This window comes from Amborella trichopoda, chromosome 11, assembly GCF_054954075.1.
Source record: "Amborella trichopoda isolate Santa Cruz 75 chromosome 11, AtrichopodaSantaCruz75HAP2 v2.0, whole genome shotgun sequence".
NCBI lineage: Eukaryota > Viridiplantae > Streptophyta > Magnoliopsida > Amborellales > Amborellaceae > Amborella > Amborella trichopoda.
In genome coordinates, this window is record NC_142346.1 from 25211605 (window position 1) to 25223337 (window position 11733).

General features: G+C 34.9%; 1 protein-coding gene across 7 annotated transcripts in view; it reads right to left on the minus strand.

Moving 5' to 3' along the window:
* LOC18446504 (etoposide-induced protein) overlaps positions 1 to 5473 on the minus strand; it is a 29199-nt gene extending 23726 nt beyond the window's left edge. For all 7 annotated transcript variants that reach the window (XR_016044333.1, XR_016044334.1, XR_016044335.1 and 4 more), the window contains exons 1-2: positions 5147 to 5473; positions 4999 to 5064 (exon numbers count right to left, since the gene is read on the minus strand). Coding sequence is in view for 2 of the 7 variants with exons in the window: in XM_006856621.4 (XP_006856683.3) it covers positions 4999 to 5064; positions 5147 to 5286 (206 nt within the window). In the remaining 5 variants the exon portion in view is untranslated. The remainder of the gene's footprint in view (positions 1 to 4998; positions 5065 to 5146) is intronic.
* Between the last annotated feature and the right edge of the window lie 6260 nt (positions 5474 to 11733).

Sequence of the window (11733 nt, forward strand, 5' to 3'; positions counted from 1 at the left end):
AAGAAACTAGGTTTCTCTCTGTGGTGATGTTGCTAGAAGAAATTTGTCTTCTTAGTCTGTAAGTGCATAATAATTCAAGAAAATAGAGAGATTGAGGAAGATGACACATATAGAATTAGAGCTAGGTGGGCGAATTGGAGATGTGCGACTGAACTTTTACGTGATCGCCGCATACTAATGAAATTGAAGGGGAAATTCTATAAGACAGTTGTGAGACCAACTTTGCTTTATGCGACGGAATGTTGGACTTTCAAGAAACAAAATTCACATAGGATGAGGGCAACAGAGATGAGAATGTTGAGAAGGATAAGTGGAGAGACAAGAACTGATGGAATTTGGAATGAATATATTCGAGGAAACTTAAATTTGGCTCCAATAGGCAACAAGATGAGGGAAAGTAGACTTAAGTGGGCTGGCCATGTGCGGCACAGACCCAATATAACACCGGTTAGGAGATGCAATTTGGTTAAAGTGGAATACTCTAAAAGGGAAAGGACCCCCCAAAGGACATGGATGGAAGTAGTGTGAAAAGATATAGGGACTTATGGTCTTATCAAGGGTATGACCATTGATAGAGCAAAATGACGGAGCAAGATTCGTGTGGCCGACCCCAAATAGTTGGGATAAGGTCTTGAAGATGATGAGTTTGTAAGTGCATGAATTTTAATGAGTTAATAAAAGATAACTTTCTTTCCACGGGTGTTTTATTGATTTAGCGTTTTAGCATGTAAATCTATTTCAGTTTCTTTCCATGGATGTTTTATTGATTTAGGGTTTTAGCATGTAAATCTATTTCAGTTATCTTAGTATCTTTATGTGGATGATTCAATTTTTGGGGTTTTGCCATGTAAATTATTCATTCTTGTTCAATAAGTTGAAGGTCTCCGCCTAGGCGGTGGGGGGGGGGCGGGGGCTAGGCGGTGGGAGGGGGGGGGGCGCCTAGGTGGGCGCTCAAACACACCTCCCCCCATTTAATTGTATATAGAGTTGTTTACTTTATTAATTAATAAGTAAGTTTTGTACATAATATATTCTTAAGATGCCGAAAGCTGGAAGCACAGATCAAACCTAAACATTTATAATTTTAAACTGTAAATGAAATGAATATAACTCAAAAGAAACATTTCGAAAAACATTTCGATCTCTCAATAAATCTTTAAATCTAGCTTCTTCAATTTTTTTCTCACTCTAAAGTTCACTTAAATTGTTTTTGGGGGCAAGAATGGCCCCCAAACCCTTATTCCCCCTTTTAAGGGGGTAAAATGACATTTTTTGCCCCCTGCCGAATTTTTTCGATTAAACTTGTGCAAGAGGCCGCCTATTCAGGTGCCTAGTTCTAGCCTCCAAATAGTGTCCTCTTTAAAAATGCCTAGGCGTTTTATCCAAAAGTCTGCCTAGGAGGTCAGGTGGATGACTTTTCCATCATTGGTTCTTTCCATTATTGAGTTGTGTATGCAGCCTTTCAAAAAGAATCCTTTGATAAATCTTGGTATTAGAGACATGTTAGAGTATGAATTTATACTAGGTATGCATTTATGAAAGGATTTCAGTTTGGAAACTTCTAGAAAAGTTAAACATGGTAAGTAATGCATCCAAGAAGCTATTGTCCAACTATTCACTCAAAAGACTTTTAGAGCTGGAAAGAATAATGTAAAGTTGTAAACCATAATAAATATTCCCATAAAGGTGCCAAAAACAAAGTGAAGCATTGGGCAAACTGCATGTAAACAAGGAATCCATCGAGTTTCTTAGCAAGTGGTGTAACTTGAGATGAATCAAGTCTTGAGAAGTAAAATGGTAGCAAAAAAGCCTGAACATTTAGCCTCTATATTACACACAAGAATTGCCAACATCCTTTAACCTCATAGTAGCAACAAAACAGGTAATCAAGCAAATGCATGGTGAATTGTTGCGATGATTGAATTTGCAATTTATGATCCACTTGGAGACTAGCCGTAAATGCTTTCCATCAGATAAGTACAAGTCTACCTAACTTATCCACTGCAAAGGTGATCTGTAATCTTCTACAAATCACATCATCATGATACAACTAGCTGTTAAAGCAAACATCCAATTGTTTCAGCCATCCAACTTATCAAGATCTAGTTCCCTTAGTAGGCATGAATGTCTATCCAAACTTCCTTCTTAAGTGAACCTAATTGAACCGCAGGGATGATAGAATCCACCCATGACCCTCCTCACCATTTTGGGGCACCTCAAGTTTATATATTGTCAAACCCAATATATAAACTTGACTTTGATACCAAAACTTGATCTATCAAAGAGATTTTCTTAATGCTTTTACATCCCATAAAATAATGGAAACAAAAATAGAGATAGACAAAAAAACTAAGATGACAAACACAAAGAGATTTGTGGTATGAGAAAGTACGCACAACCAAGAAAATGAATTTATCTAAATTCTTATAAAATGCAGGCACTTACTGATGAAAAATATGAATACATAATAGCACAAGCACTACAGAGAGAACCCTAAGTCCCCCCCTTCTGCGCTTATTCCTATCCTCCCTATATTCTCTATTATTTTCTTTTTCTTTTGATGGAGACCCACCAAGAAAATAAAAGAACCTTTTTCTTTCCTAGAGTTTTTTTTCCAAAGATCAAGAGCATGAGCAGAAACCCCTTTTTCCTTTCTAATTTTCGGTTTTGGTTAGCTTTGTTCTTCCCCAAAGCTAAAGTTGTGAGCTATCCTGATCCCAATAAACATAAAAAGATGAGATTCAGACATGAGACTTCCAGAATCAAGGAGAACCCACTTTAGAAGCTCAAGTTTATCATCAATACAAGTCTATCTAGGGTCTAGAACCATTTAAGGAGCAATACTTTTAAATGAAAGACACATGTATATGATGGAAAACTCCAATTCATAGGAAGTGTTTTTTCTTCTTCTTTTCTTTTTCTTTTTTTTTATTTTTTTTAATTTTTTGTGGGTAGTATTGCTAATGTCAATTGCTAATCTCCCTCACCAACTGATATGCCAACCACTATGCTGAAGCCTAAGGGAGGTTTGTCCACATAAAGTTCAATATCCGATTGTGCACTTTACAAATGTTAAATCAATAAAGAAGCCAACAATCAGTCCTACTGTAAGATTAGGTAACCAATTATGGAGCAATCAAATGCACAAGAACAAACGAGTGAAGCATTCACTACACTGAAGTTCTCAACTCATACTTTGGTTGACATTGAAAATAATTAAGTTTGCTTTCTAAAGGATGTACCTGGTTTGTTGGCTAACAACTCAAGGAGCTTTCAGGTTTTCTCTTCTATCCACTACTCTAGTTTGCTAATGTCAATTGCTAACCTCCTTCACCAACTGATATGCCAACCACTAAGCTGAAGCCTAAGGGACGATTCTCCATACAAAGTTCAATATCCGATTGTGTACTTTACAAATGTTAAATCAATAAAGAAGCCAACAATCAGTCCTACTGTAAGATTAGGTAACCAATTATGGAGCAATCAAATGCACAAGAACAAACGAATGAAGCATTCACTACACTGAAGTTCTCAACTCATACTTTGGTTGACATTGAAAATAATAAGTTTGCTTTCTAAAGGATGTACCTGGTTTGTTGGCTAACAACTCAAGGAACTTTCAGGTTTTCTCTTCTATCCACTGCTCTAGTTTTCTCCATAATTGAAGAAAAACAGAACTATTGAGTCAAACAGAATTTTCTTTTAAAGGAGTCCTCAAATGGCCACAGGCGAAATGCATATGTTTATGTTGCTCAATGTAACCCAATAATGTATCACTCATAATATTCTATGTCATTGTTGATACATACAACTCCAATTCAACCAAATATGCGGTTCATAGACCATGCATAAACCCCTCCTAATTTCTTCAAAAAGGAACTCGACTTTCCACATTAAAAAGGTGTCCTTATGAGAAAACATCTTCACATTAGAGCCATGACACATTAAGCTTAAAAAATTAGATATTTATGCAAAAGTACATGCAAAAAGCAGTGAATCAAAACTTGCCAAGTGTAAGCTGGACTCGGCCGAGTTACATGGACCCTGCAGAGCCAAAACCATGAGAACCGGATGAGCCATGCCTATCTTCAACTCTTCTGTTTTCAATATATTATAATTTACCCAGTCTCTGACAGAGTAGGTCGACTGAGTTTCCTAACTCTAGCTTAGGACCCTGAAATAGTCCCAACTAAAACCCTTGATTTTAGACACTGGTAGAAAGAGATGGATTAATAAGACTCGCACTTGAATTGTCCATAAAGATAAAACATGAAGCCATGTTAGCAAGACACCGTTAACCATAAGGGCACTTTTCCCATGAAGAATCAATATCTATGCACGGCAACTTAACCTTCTTAAAATAAACTAGTAGATCAAAATATACAGAAAGATTTTAAGACTTTGAGTCCTAGAGAAATAATATTGCAGTTCCTAGTACTAACTAATGAAACCTAAAATTTTGCCCAAACGATATATTTGCTGACGCCATTGTATTTTCTTTGTACGCCATTATATTTTCTTTGTACAATTTCCTCTAGTTGGTATCTGACCTAGAAGCAGTTCGATGGATTTGAGCTTTCCTGCTTCTCACCTAAATAATTATTTCTTTTGAGAGTAGATTCCTTATCAAGGTCTGTATTTGTTCAGAGGATGTGTTCAGATAATTGATAATTGATGTCGGTTCTCGAAGAGAGGAGCCTTAGGTTGGTGAAATTTCTATATATTTCTTTTGAGAGTAGATTCCTTATCAAGGTCTGTGAGAATGTGTTCAGAAAATGAGATAATTGATGTCGGTTCTCTACATAAATTATTTCTTTTGAGAGTAGATTCCTTATCAAGGTCTGTATTTGTTCAGAGAATGAGATAGTTGATAATTGATGTCGAAGAGAGGAGCCATTAGGTTGGTGAAATTTCTATATATTTCTTCTCGAGTATTTCTAATACATATTAATTACCATACTTCTCGTTGATGACCATACGGTTTGAGAAAGAGAGTACCTTCCTAAGAAAATCAATCCGTTCAAAGCGAAGCACTTGCCAGTCTTGGCCACTAATGTCCTTGACCTGCCAAAGCGGAGCAGCCAGAATTAGAAGAAAGGATCAGAAGCGGAGCAGCCAGAATTAGAAGATGTGTTTCTCTCTCTACCTGCGAAAGAAGAAGAGGAGCCTGTGAAAGCAACAGGCCTCTTTGAAACCAGCGAGCCACAGCATGGCGGCCTGCTTCGAGTGCACGCGCACCCACTCCATCACGCCCCCTTGCTGCGCCGGACCGCTTACTTTGTCCATCTACGAACCCGCCATTATAAACAAATATTTCCTCCGGACTTTCCGCCGGAATAAGAACACCATTAAGTTTACATCTATCTGCTAATCAACGTCATCATGAATAACAATATAATAATCATCGTCATCGAAACGTTATTCGAACTATTTGGGTCTGCTAGACGTATTTTGTCCTCCTCAGGTCCGCTACACGTATTTTGTTCTTTCCACTTCCAACTAATGGTTTAAAAAGCGGATCAGTCATCCGGATCGGGCACCTCAAAAATAGATTGGTTTAAAAAGCGGATCAGTCATCTGGATCGGGTACCTCAAAAATTGATTTGAATCGGCGAATCGATAATTCGAATCGGAAATCGAGTGAATCGGTCAGATTAAAGCTTCAAAAAATCTGAAAAAATTATTAAAATTTATTATAAATATTGTTTTTTAAGAATTCACTAAAAAAATGAAGGTACTCCATTAAGAATTTTCATTTATTTGCATGAATATACGAATATTGATATGTTTTTTCCCTGCATGAACTACTATTTACCATTTAATTTATGTCACACAAAAGGATAAACATAGAATTATCATGGAATAAGTATATCAACATACATGGACTACAATAAAGCATACAATTAGTAACATATGATCTAAAAATACAATGACAGACGACGTCGTCCTTCTTTTTGGTCACGCTGGTGCCATTGATTGAATTCGTTTGATAATTCATTAATTCGATCTAAAAACGAATCATCGATATTAGCAGGCGTCTAACTATATCCAAATCCCTGAGTGTTAGTGTTCTGTTGTGTTCCTAATCTAAAATCCCCGAAGCTTGTCCATCCTTCATGCTCACCTACACTGTCATGCTCATCCCTACCTTGTTGTTGTTGGGACTCGATATGTGAATAATATGGCTGGGATAGGGTGGCCTCGGAATCATCATCTCTCTCATTTTCCCTTAGACCCCCTTCCCACTCTCCCTCATTAGGTGCAATATCACTGACATCTTCGACGAATTGTGGATACATTGGCTGACTGCTTCCTCTTTCATGCTGCTCATCACCTTTTTCACGATCTTCCTCACCGATAGCCTCAAGGAACGCTTTCTTGTGTAACACTGGCTCCTCCTCTTTTATTACCCATTGGTCTGCTGTGTTTGTGACAAATATTGTGTCTAAGTCTATCGGCCCATAGTCTTCAAGCTTCCTTCTTATTTGTCGATCTCGGAGGTTTAAGTTATAATAAATGTAGACTAGTTTACGAAGCTTTTCCGAAACGAGTCGATTTCTCCTAGTAGTGTGCAACTATTAGAATGTACTCCAGTTGCGCTCACAACCAGTAGCAGAACATGTCTGGGAGAGCACCTTGATTGTTATCCTCTTTATGTGAGGTGCATCAGTACCATATATCTCCCACCATTCAGCTGTATTAAAATGCAAAAAGTATTGTAAGGGCAAGAACAATTCATAAGATTAAATATATGAATGAACAAAATATTAGCTAGGGGATAACCTGTATCCATCTTAGTTCGAGAATTCCTCGCAAGTCTAGTTCCGAAGGATCCTATAACATCCCTATACATAGCAAGCTAAAACAAATATATTTTGTTTTAATGCATTATTCCTCACAAATATAATAACTCAATAAAGTTCTTACCTAAACATTAAATAATACCTCTTGTATTGCTGCTACTTGGTTTCGTTGGCTTCTCTCCAATCTTGCAATAATATATCTAACCCCTTCCATAATCTTGTAGGGATGTTCAGGTGTCAAATAGAAAAATTTTAGGTTGAAGTAGTAACCTATAAAATATATAGATAGAAAAATGTCATTTACAATTTCATAAAAAAATGATTTAAAATGAAACATTCTAATCTTAACACCATGACTAAAGGGGCAGTTGCCTCTACGACACTGGAACATCGAGACCAGAACCTCATATTTGAAACTATGCCATCCACTTTTATACTGGTACTGGACTTCGAGAGGCGGTCATTTAACCACTCTTCATAGGTAAACAATCTCTTTAATACACCTTCAGATTCCCGAATGGAGTCCACAGCTAAGTAATCGATCGCAAAGAGGGTTATGGCGGGCCTGATTATCTCTTTTTTCTTAGAGTGTTATCTAAACATAAATAATATTTTAGAGTGGTTGTATATAAATCTCGACACCCACCTTGCTTCCTCTAGAGTCTCATTCACAATTTTGATCTCACCGATCTCCTCTAACATAAGATCTATGCTGTGTGCAGCACACGGGGTCCTTACTAGATGTTTCCTCTTATCCATCAACTTGCTGCCCGCAGAAACATATGCACGCGCATTGTCTGTAATAAACTAGACTACATGCTTATCTCCTACCTCCTCCACTATCTGATCATATAGTCGTACGTAGAAGTTTGCATCATTCTTTGTTCCTGATACATCTTTGCTAAACAAAAAAGCTGTACCTTTTGGGGAATAGGCCAAGAAGTTTAAAAACTCTTTTTTGCTAACTTTACTCAACCAACCATCACTCATGAGAGTAGTGCCTGTCTTTGGCCAACTCTGTTTATATTCTTCAATCCACTTTGTAACTTCCTCTACCTCTTCATCTAATATTGGCCCACTGAGCTCATATGCCGTCGGGGTTTTACCCCGGGTCCGACTCTCTAGATTGCACTAACCATAGGTGGAAAATATGGGCTATTGGCTGCATCAAAGGGGATACCTTTATTGTAGAACCATTTACCAACATAACTCCCCAACATGTTTCTTGTACCTTTAACCATGCCTTTTAGGGTTATCTGTTGTGACTTAAGCTTTGAGAGAAATGGGTCTATACGACCATGACCTGCAATACTAACACTCTTAGATAAGCTAGGAACTATTTCTTCAACATTTGATTCTTGTTAACACATATTACCACCAACCCATCCGTACATATTTGAGTTGTGCCCACCATACATGCTCGACCTGGGCCTGCCATGCATGTCTAAGCTGGGCCCGCCATACATGTCTGAGCTAGACCCACCATGCATGTCTGAGCTAGACCCACCGGGCATTCTAAACCCATGCTCCCTTTGATATTGTTCATGTAAACTCATTCTTATTGCCATGTCCAGGTGATTATTATATTGCTCTTCTAGGTCATTATTATATTGCTCTTCTGTATCATTCTTGCTTGATGGCGTATATAAACTAGCTATCTTCTTATTCATCCTATGTTTGGTAATTTTTTTACCTTTGTTAGCATTAAGAAATGCAGCCATCTGTTTTTTTACATTACTAGGGACACTACTGCATGCAAAAACATCTCTCTTAACCCCTGCCAAGTGTTGCATGAACCTATGTACCCCACTACTTATCACTCTTTGGCAGTAATTACAAATAATTTTGTCTTTTTTGTTGGGATCAAGTTTGACCCCATGTTGCCATGCAGGCTCTTCTGCAGATCTTGACATGATTCAAATGTTTTAATATGTAGAAAGTTAAAAATTAACCTGACAGTTCAACAAGAAAAATAATCACCACGTGTAATGATAATATGTTGGGGAAGTTCATGTAGTTATATTTGTTGTTATTTGTTATTTGAAAATACTTCTATTGACAATAATATTTCCGTACATATCAATTACAAACATACAGGATAATATAATACAAAATGCAAGCTCTGAACATGGCTATAACTCAATTATCAAGAACATACATTTTTTGCATTAAAAAATTAATAATAAAATTGAAAAAATGCCGGATAATATAATTGTCATATATGTCACGATTTTTTTACAATGATATTCACTTTAATTCCTCACGATAATACAATTTAACAACATGTATTTTTTGCGTTCAAAATTTTAAAAATTGAAAATACATTTTTAATGCAAAACTACATTAAAAATATAATACAGTTTTGCATTAGAAATATAATAACATGTATGTTTTTTGCATAAATATTCTATCAACATGCAATTTTTTCAACAAAAACTTTAACAATAAAAATTAAAAATATGGTTTAATACCTCATGACAATCAAAACCTGGTCACTATTTTCTCATCTTTTCGGAAAATCATGATTTTTTTTAAAAATTGATCATGTACTAAAAAAAAAAAACAAAAAAAAACAATTCTTCACATAGCCACCTAACATCAGTCATTCCAACTCAAAAATGCATTAACAACAAATTAAAAAAATACAGTTTTGCATTAAAAATATAATAACATGCATTTTTTTGCATAAATAATCTATCAACATACAATTTTTTCAATAAAAAATTTAACAATAAAAATTAAAAATATAGTTTAATACCTCATGATAATCAAAACCTGTTCACGATTTTCACATCTTTTAGGAAAATCATCATTTTTAAAAAAAATTGATCATGGATAAAAAAAAAAAAAAAAAGTACAGCAAACTCAAACAATAAAAATTAAAAATATGGTTTAATACCGTATGATAATCAAAACCTTGTCACGATTTTCACATCTTTTAGGAAAATCATCATTTTTCAAAAAATTCGATCATGGATAAAAAAAAAAAAAAGTACAGCAAATTTTCAAAAAATTCGATCATGGATAACAAATAAAAAATTCGATCATGGATTACAAAAAAAAAATCACAAATTTTCAAAAAATTCGATCATGGATTACAAAAAATTTGATCATGGATTACAAAAAACTCGATCATGGATTACAAAAAATTCGATTATGGATTACAAAAAGTTCAATCATGGATTACAAAAAATTCGATCATGGATTACAAATAATTCAATCATGGATTACAAAAAAAAAAAAAAAAAAAAAAAATTTCAAAAAATTCGATCATGGATTACAAAAAAAAACAAACAAATTTTTAAAAAATTCGATCATGGATTGCAAAAAAAAAAAAAAAAATTTCGATCATGGATTACAAAAAATTCGATTATGGATTACAAAAAAAATTCGATCATGGATTACAAAAAAAAATCAATCATGGATTACAAAAAAAAAAAAAATCGATCATGGATTATAAAAAAAAAAAAAAAAAAAAGAAAAATTCTGTTCTTCATAGAGCCACCTTACATCAACCATTTAAACTAAAAAATCCACCTCCAAGCGAATAAATTACATCCAATTGAGTACATTTTTGGATAAAACAACAATCTAAAGAATCAAAACCCTAAATTATGAACACATTATCAACAATAAATCAAATTAAATCGATTAATTTGAGCAAAAAAAAAAAAACGCAGTTCTTCACAGATAACAGTCATTGAATCTAAAAAATGAAGCTCAAATTGAATAAATCAAATCAAATTGAATACATCTGATTATAAGCAAGACTATAACGATTAAAAATCCTAGAAATCTAACACATTATTTGTAATATATCGTGAACAAAAAATTGAAAGGCGAAAAAAAAAAAAAAAAACAACAGAAATTTTTTTTCACAGACATCACTGTGTTCATCTAAAAAATTAGGCTGTAATTGAGTAAATTAAATAAAATTGAATATATTCAATTATAAAAGTCACGATAAAGATTTAAAACCCTACGTATGTAACTCATTATTTTTAAAATATGGACTGAAATTGATCAAATGGCGGAAAAAAAAAAAAACCCAGAGTTCTGACCTGGTTTTGTGAACCCGTGGCTTCAATCTCCAAATTACTCTATTTTTCTCAAAGATTATCACAAATTCGTAACAAATTGTTTTGATGAACACATTTACGATCAAAATGCCTAAAAAGTTTCACAAATTCATGCCCTATTTGGCATAAAACAAAAGGAAAGGCAGAAACCCTAAAACCGCAATTTTCATGATAAAAAAACATGGAATTTCTCCACCATTTAATCCATGAACAGGCTGAAAAAGGCTACATAAAGCTTCAATATTCGATCACATGGCAAAAAAACAAGAAAAATGTAAAAAAATTACAAATTTTGAAGAATCCTGTGAGGGACACTTTACAGCCTGTGTTCTTCGCGGGACTCCCCTATTCCGTACAGTGAATCGGAGAGTCACTGTGCAGAATCGCCCGGTTCTCTCTAGAACCTCCGTGTAATTTGTCGGAACTGACACGTCCAGTGCCGATTCTGGAGTCGAACTGGCTGAGTCCGGTTCGACTCGACGTTTTTTTAAACACTGCTTCCAAGCATATATTTTCTTTGTTCGAATTGTAGACACCACATTTTAAATTTAGTAAATTCTATAGTATCCAGAAGGATTAAGGCCACATTTATCCTAGTAAACCTAAATCCCCTAAATCTATAGTCCACACAACCTACCCTGGAACCCAGAACCATGCAGATACCTTTTTTGACCTAGAATCCTATAGACATCCTATTTTACTAAAAAAATCATTAAAAATAGTAAAAAAAAATCCTTTTTAATCCAAATTTTCTCTTAGAGATTCACAAGAGGCTGATGAACACACCTAAAGTGAAAAAATTCAATTTGGACAAATTTTGGTTTGAGTGTCGCCTACCCAATTTTCAACAA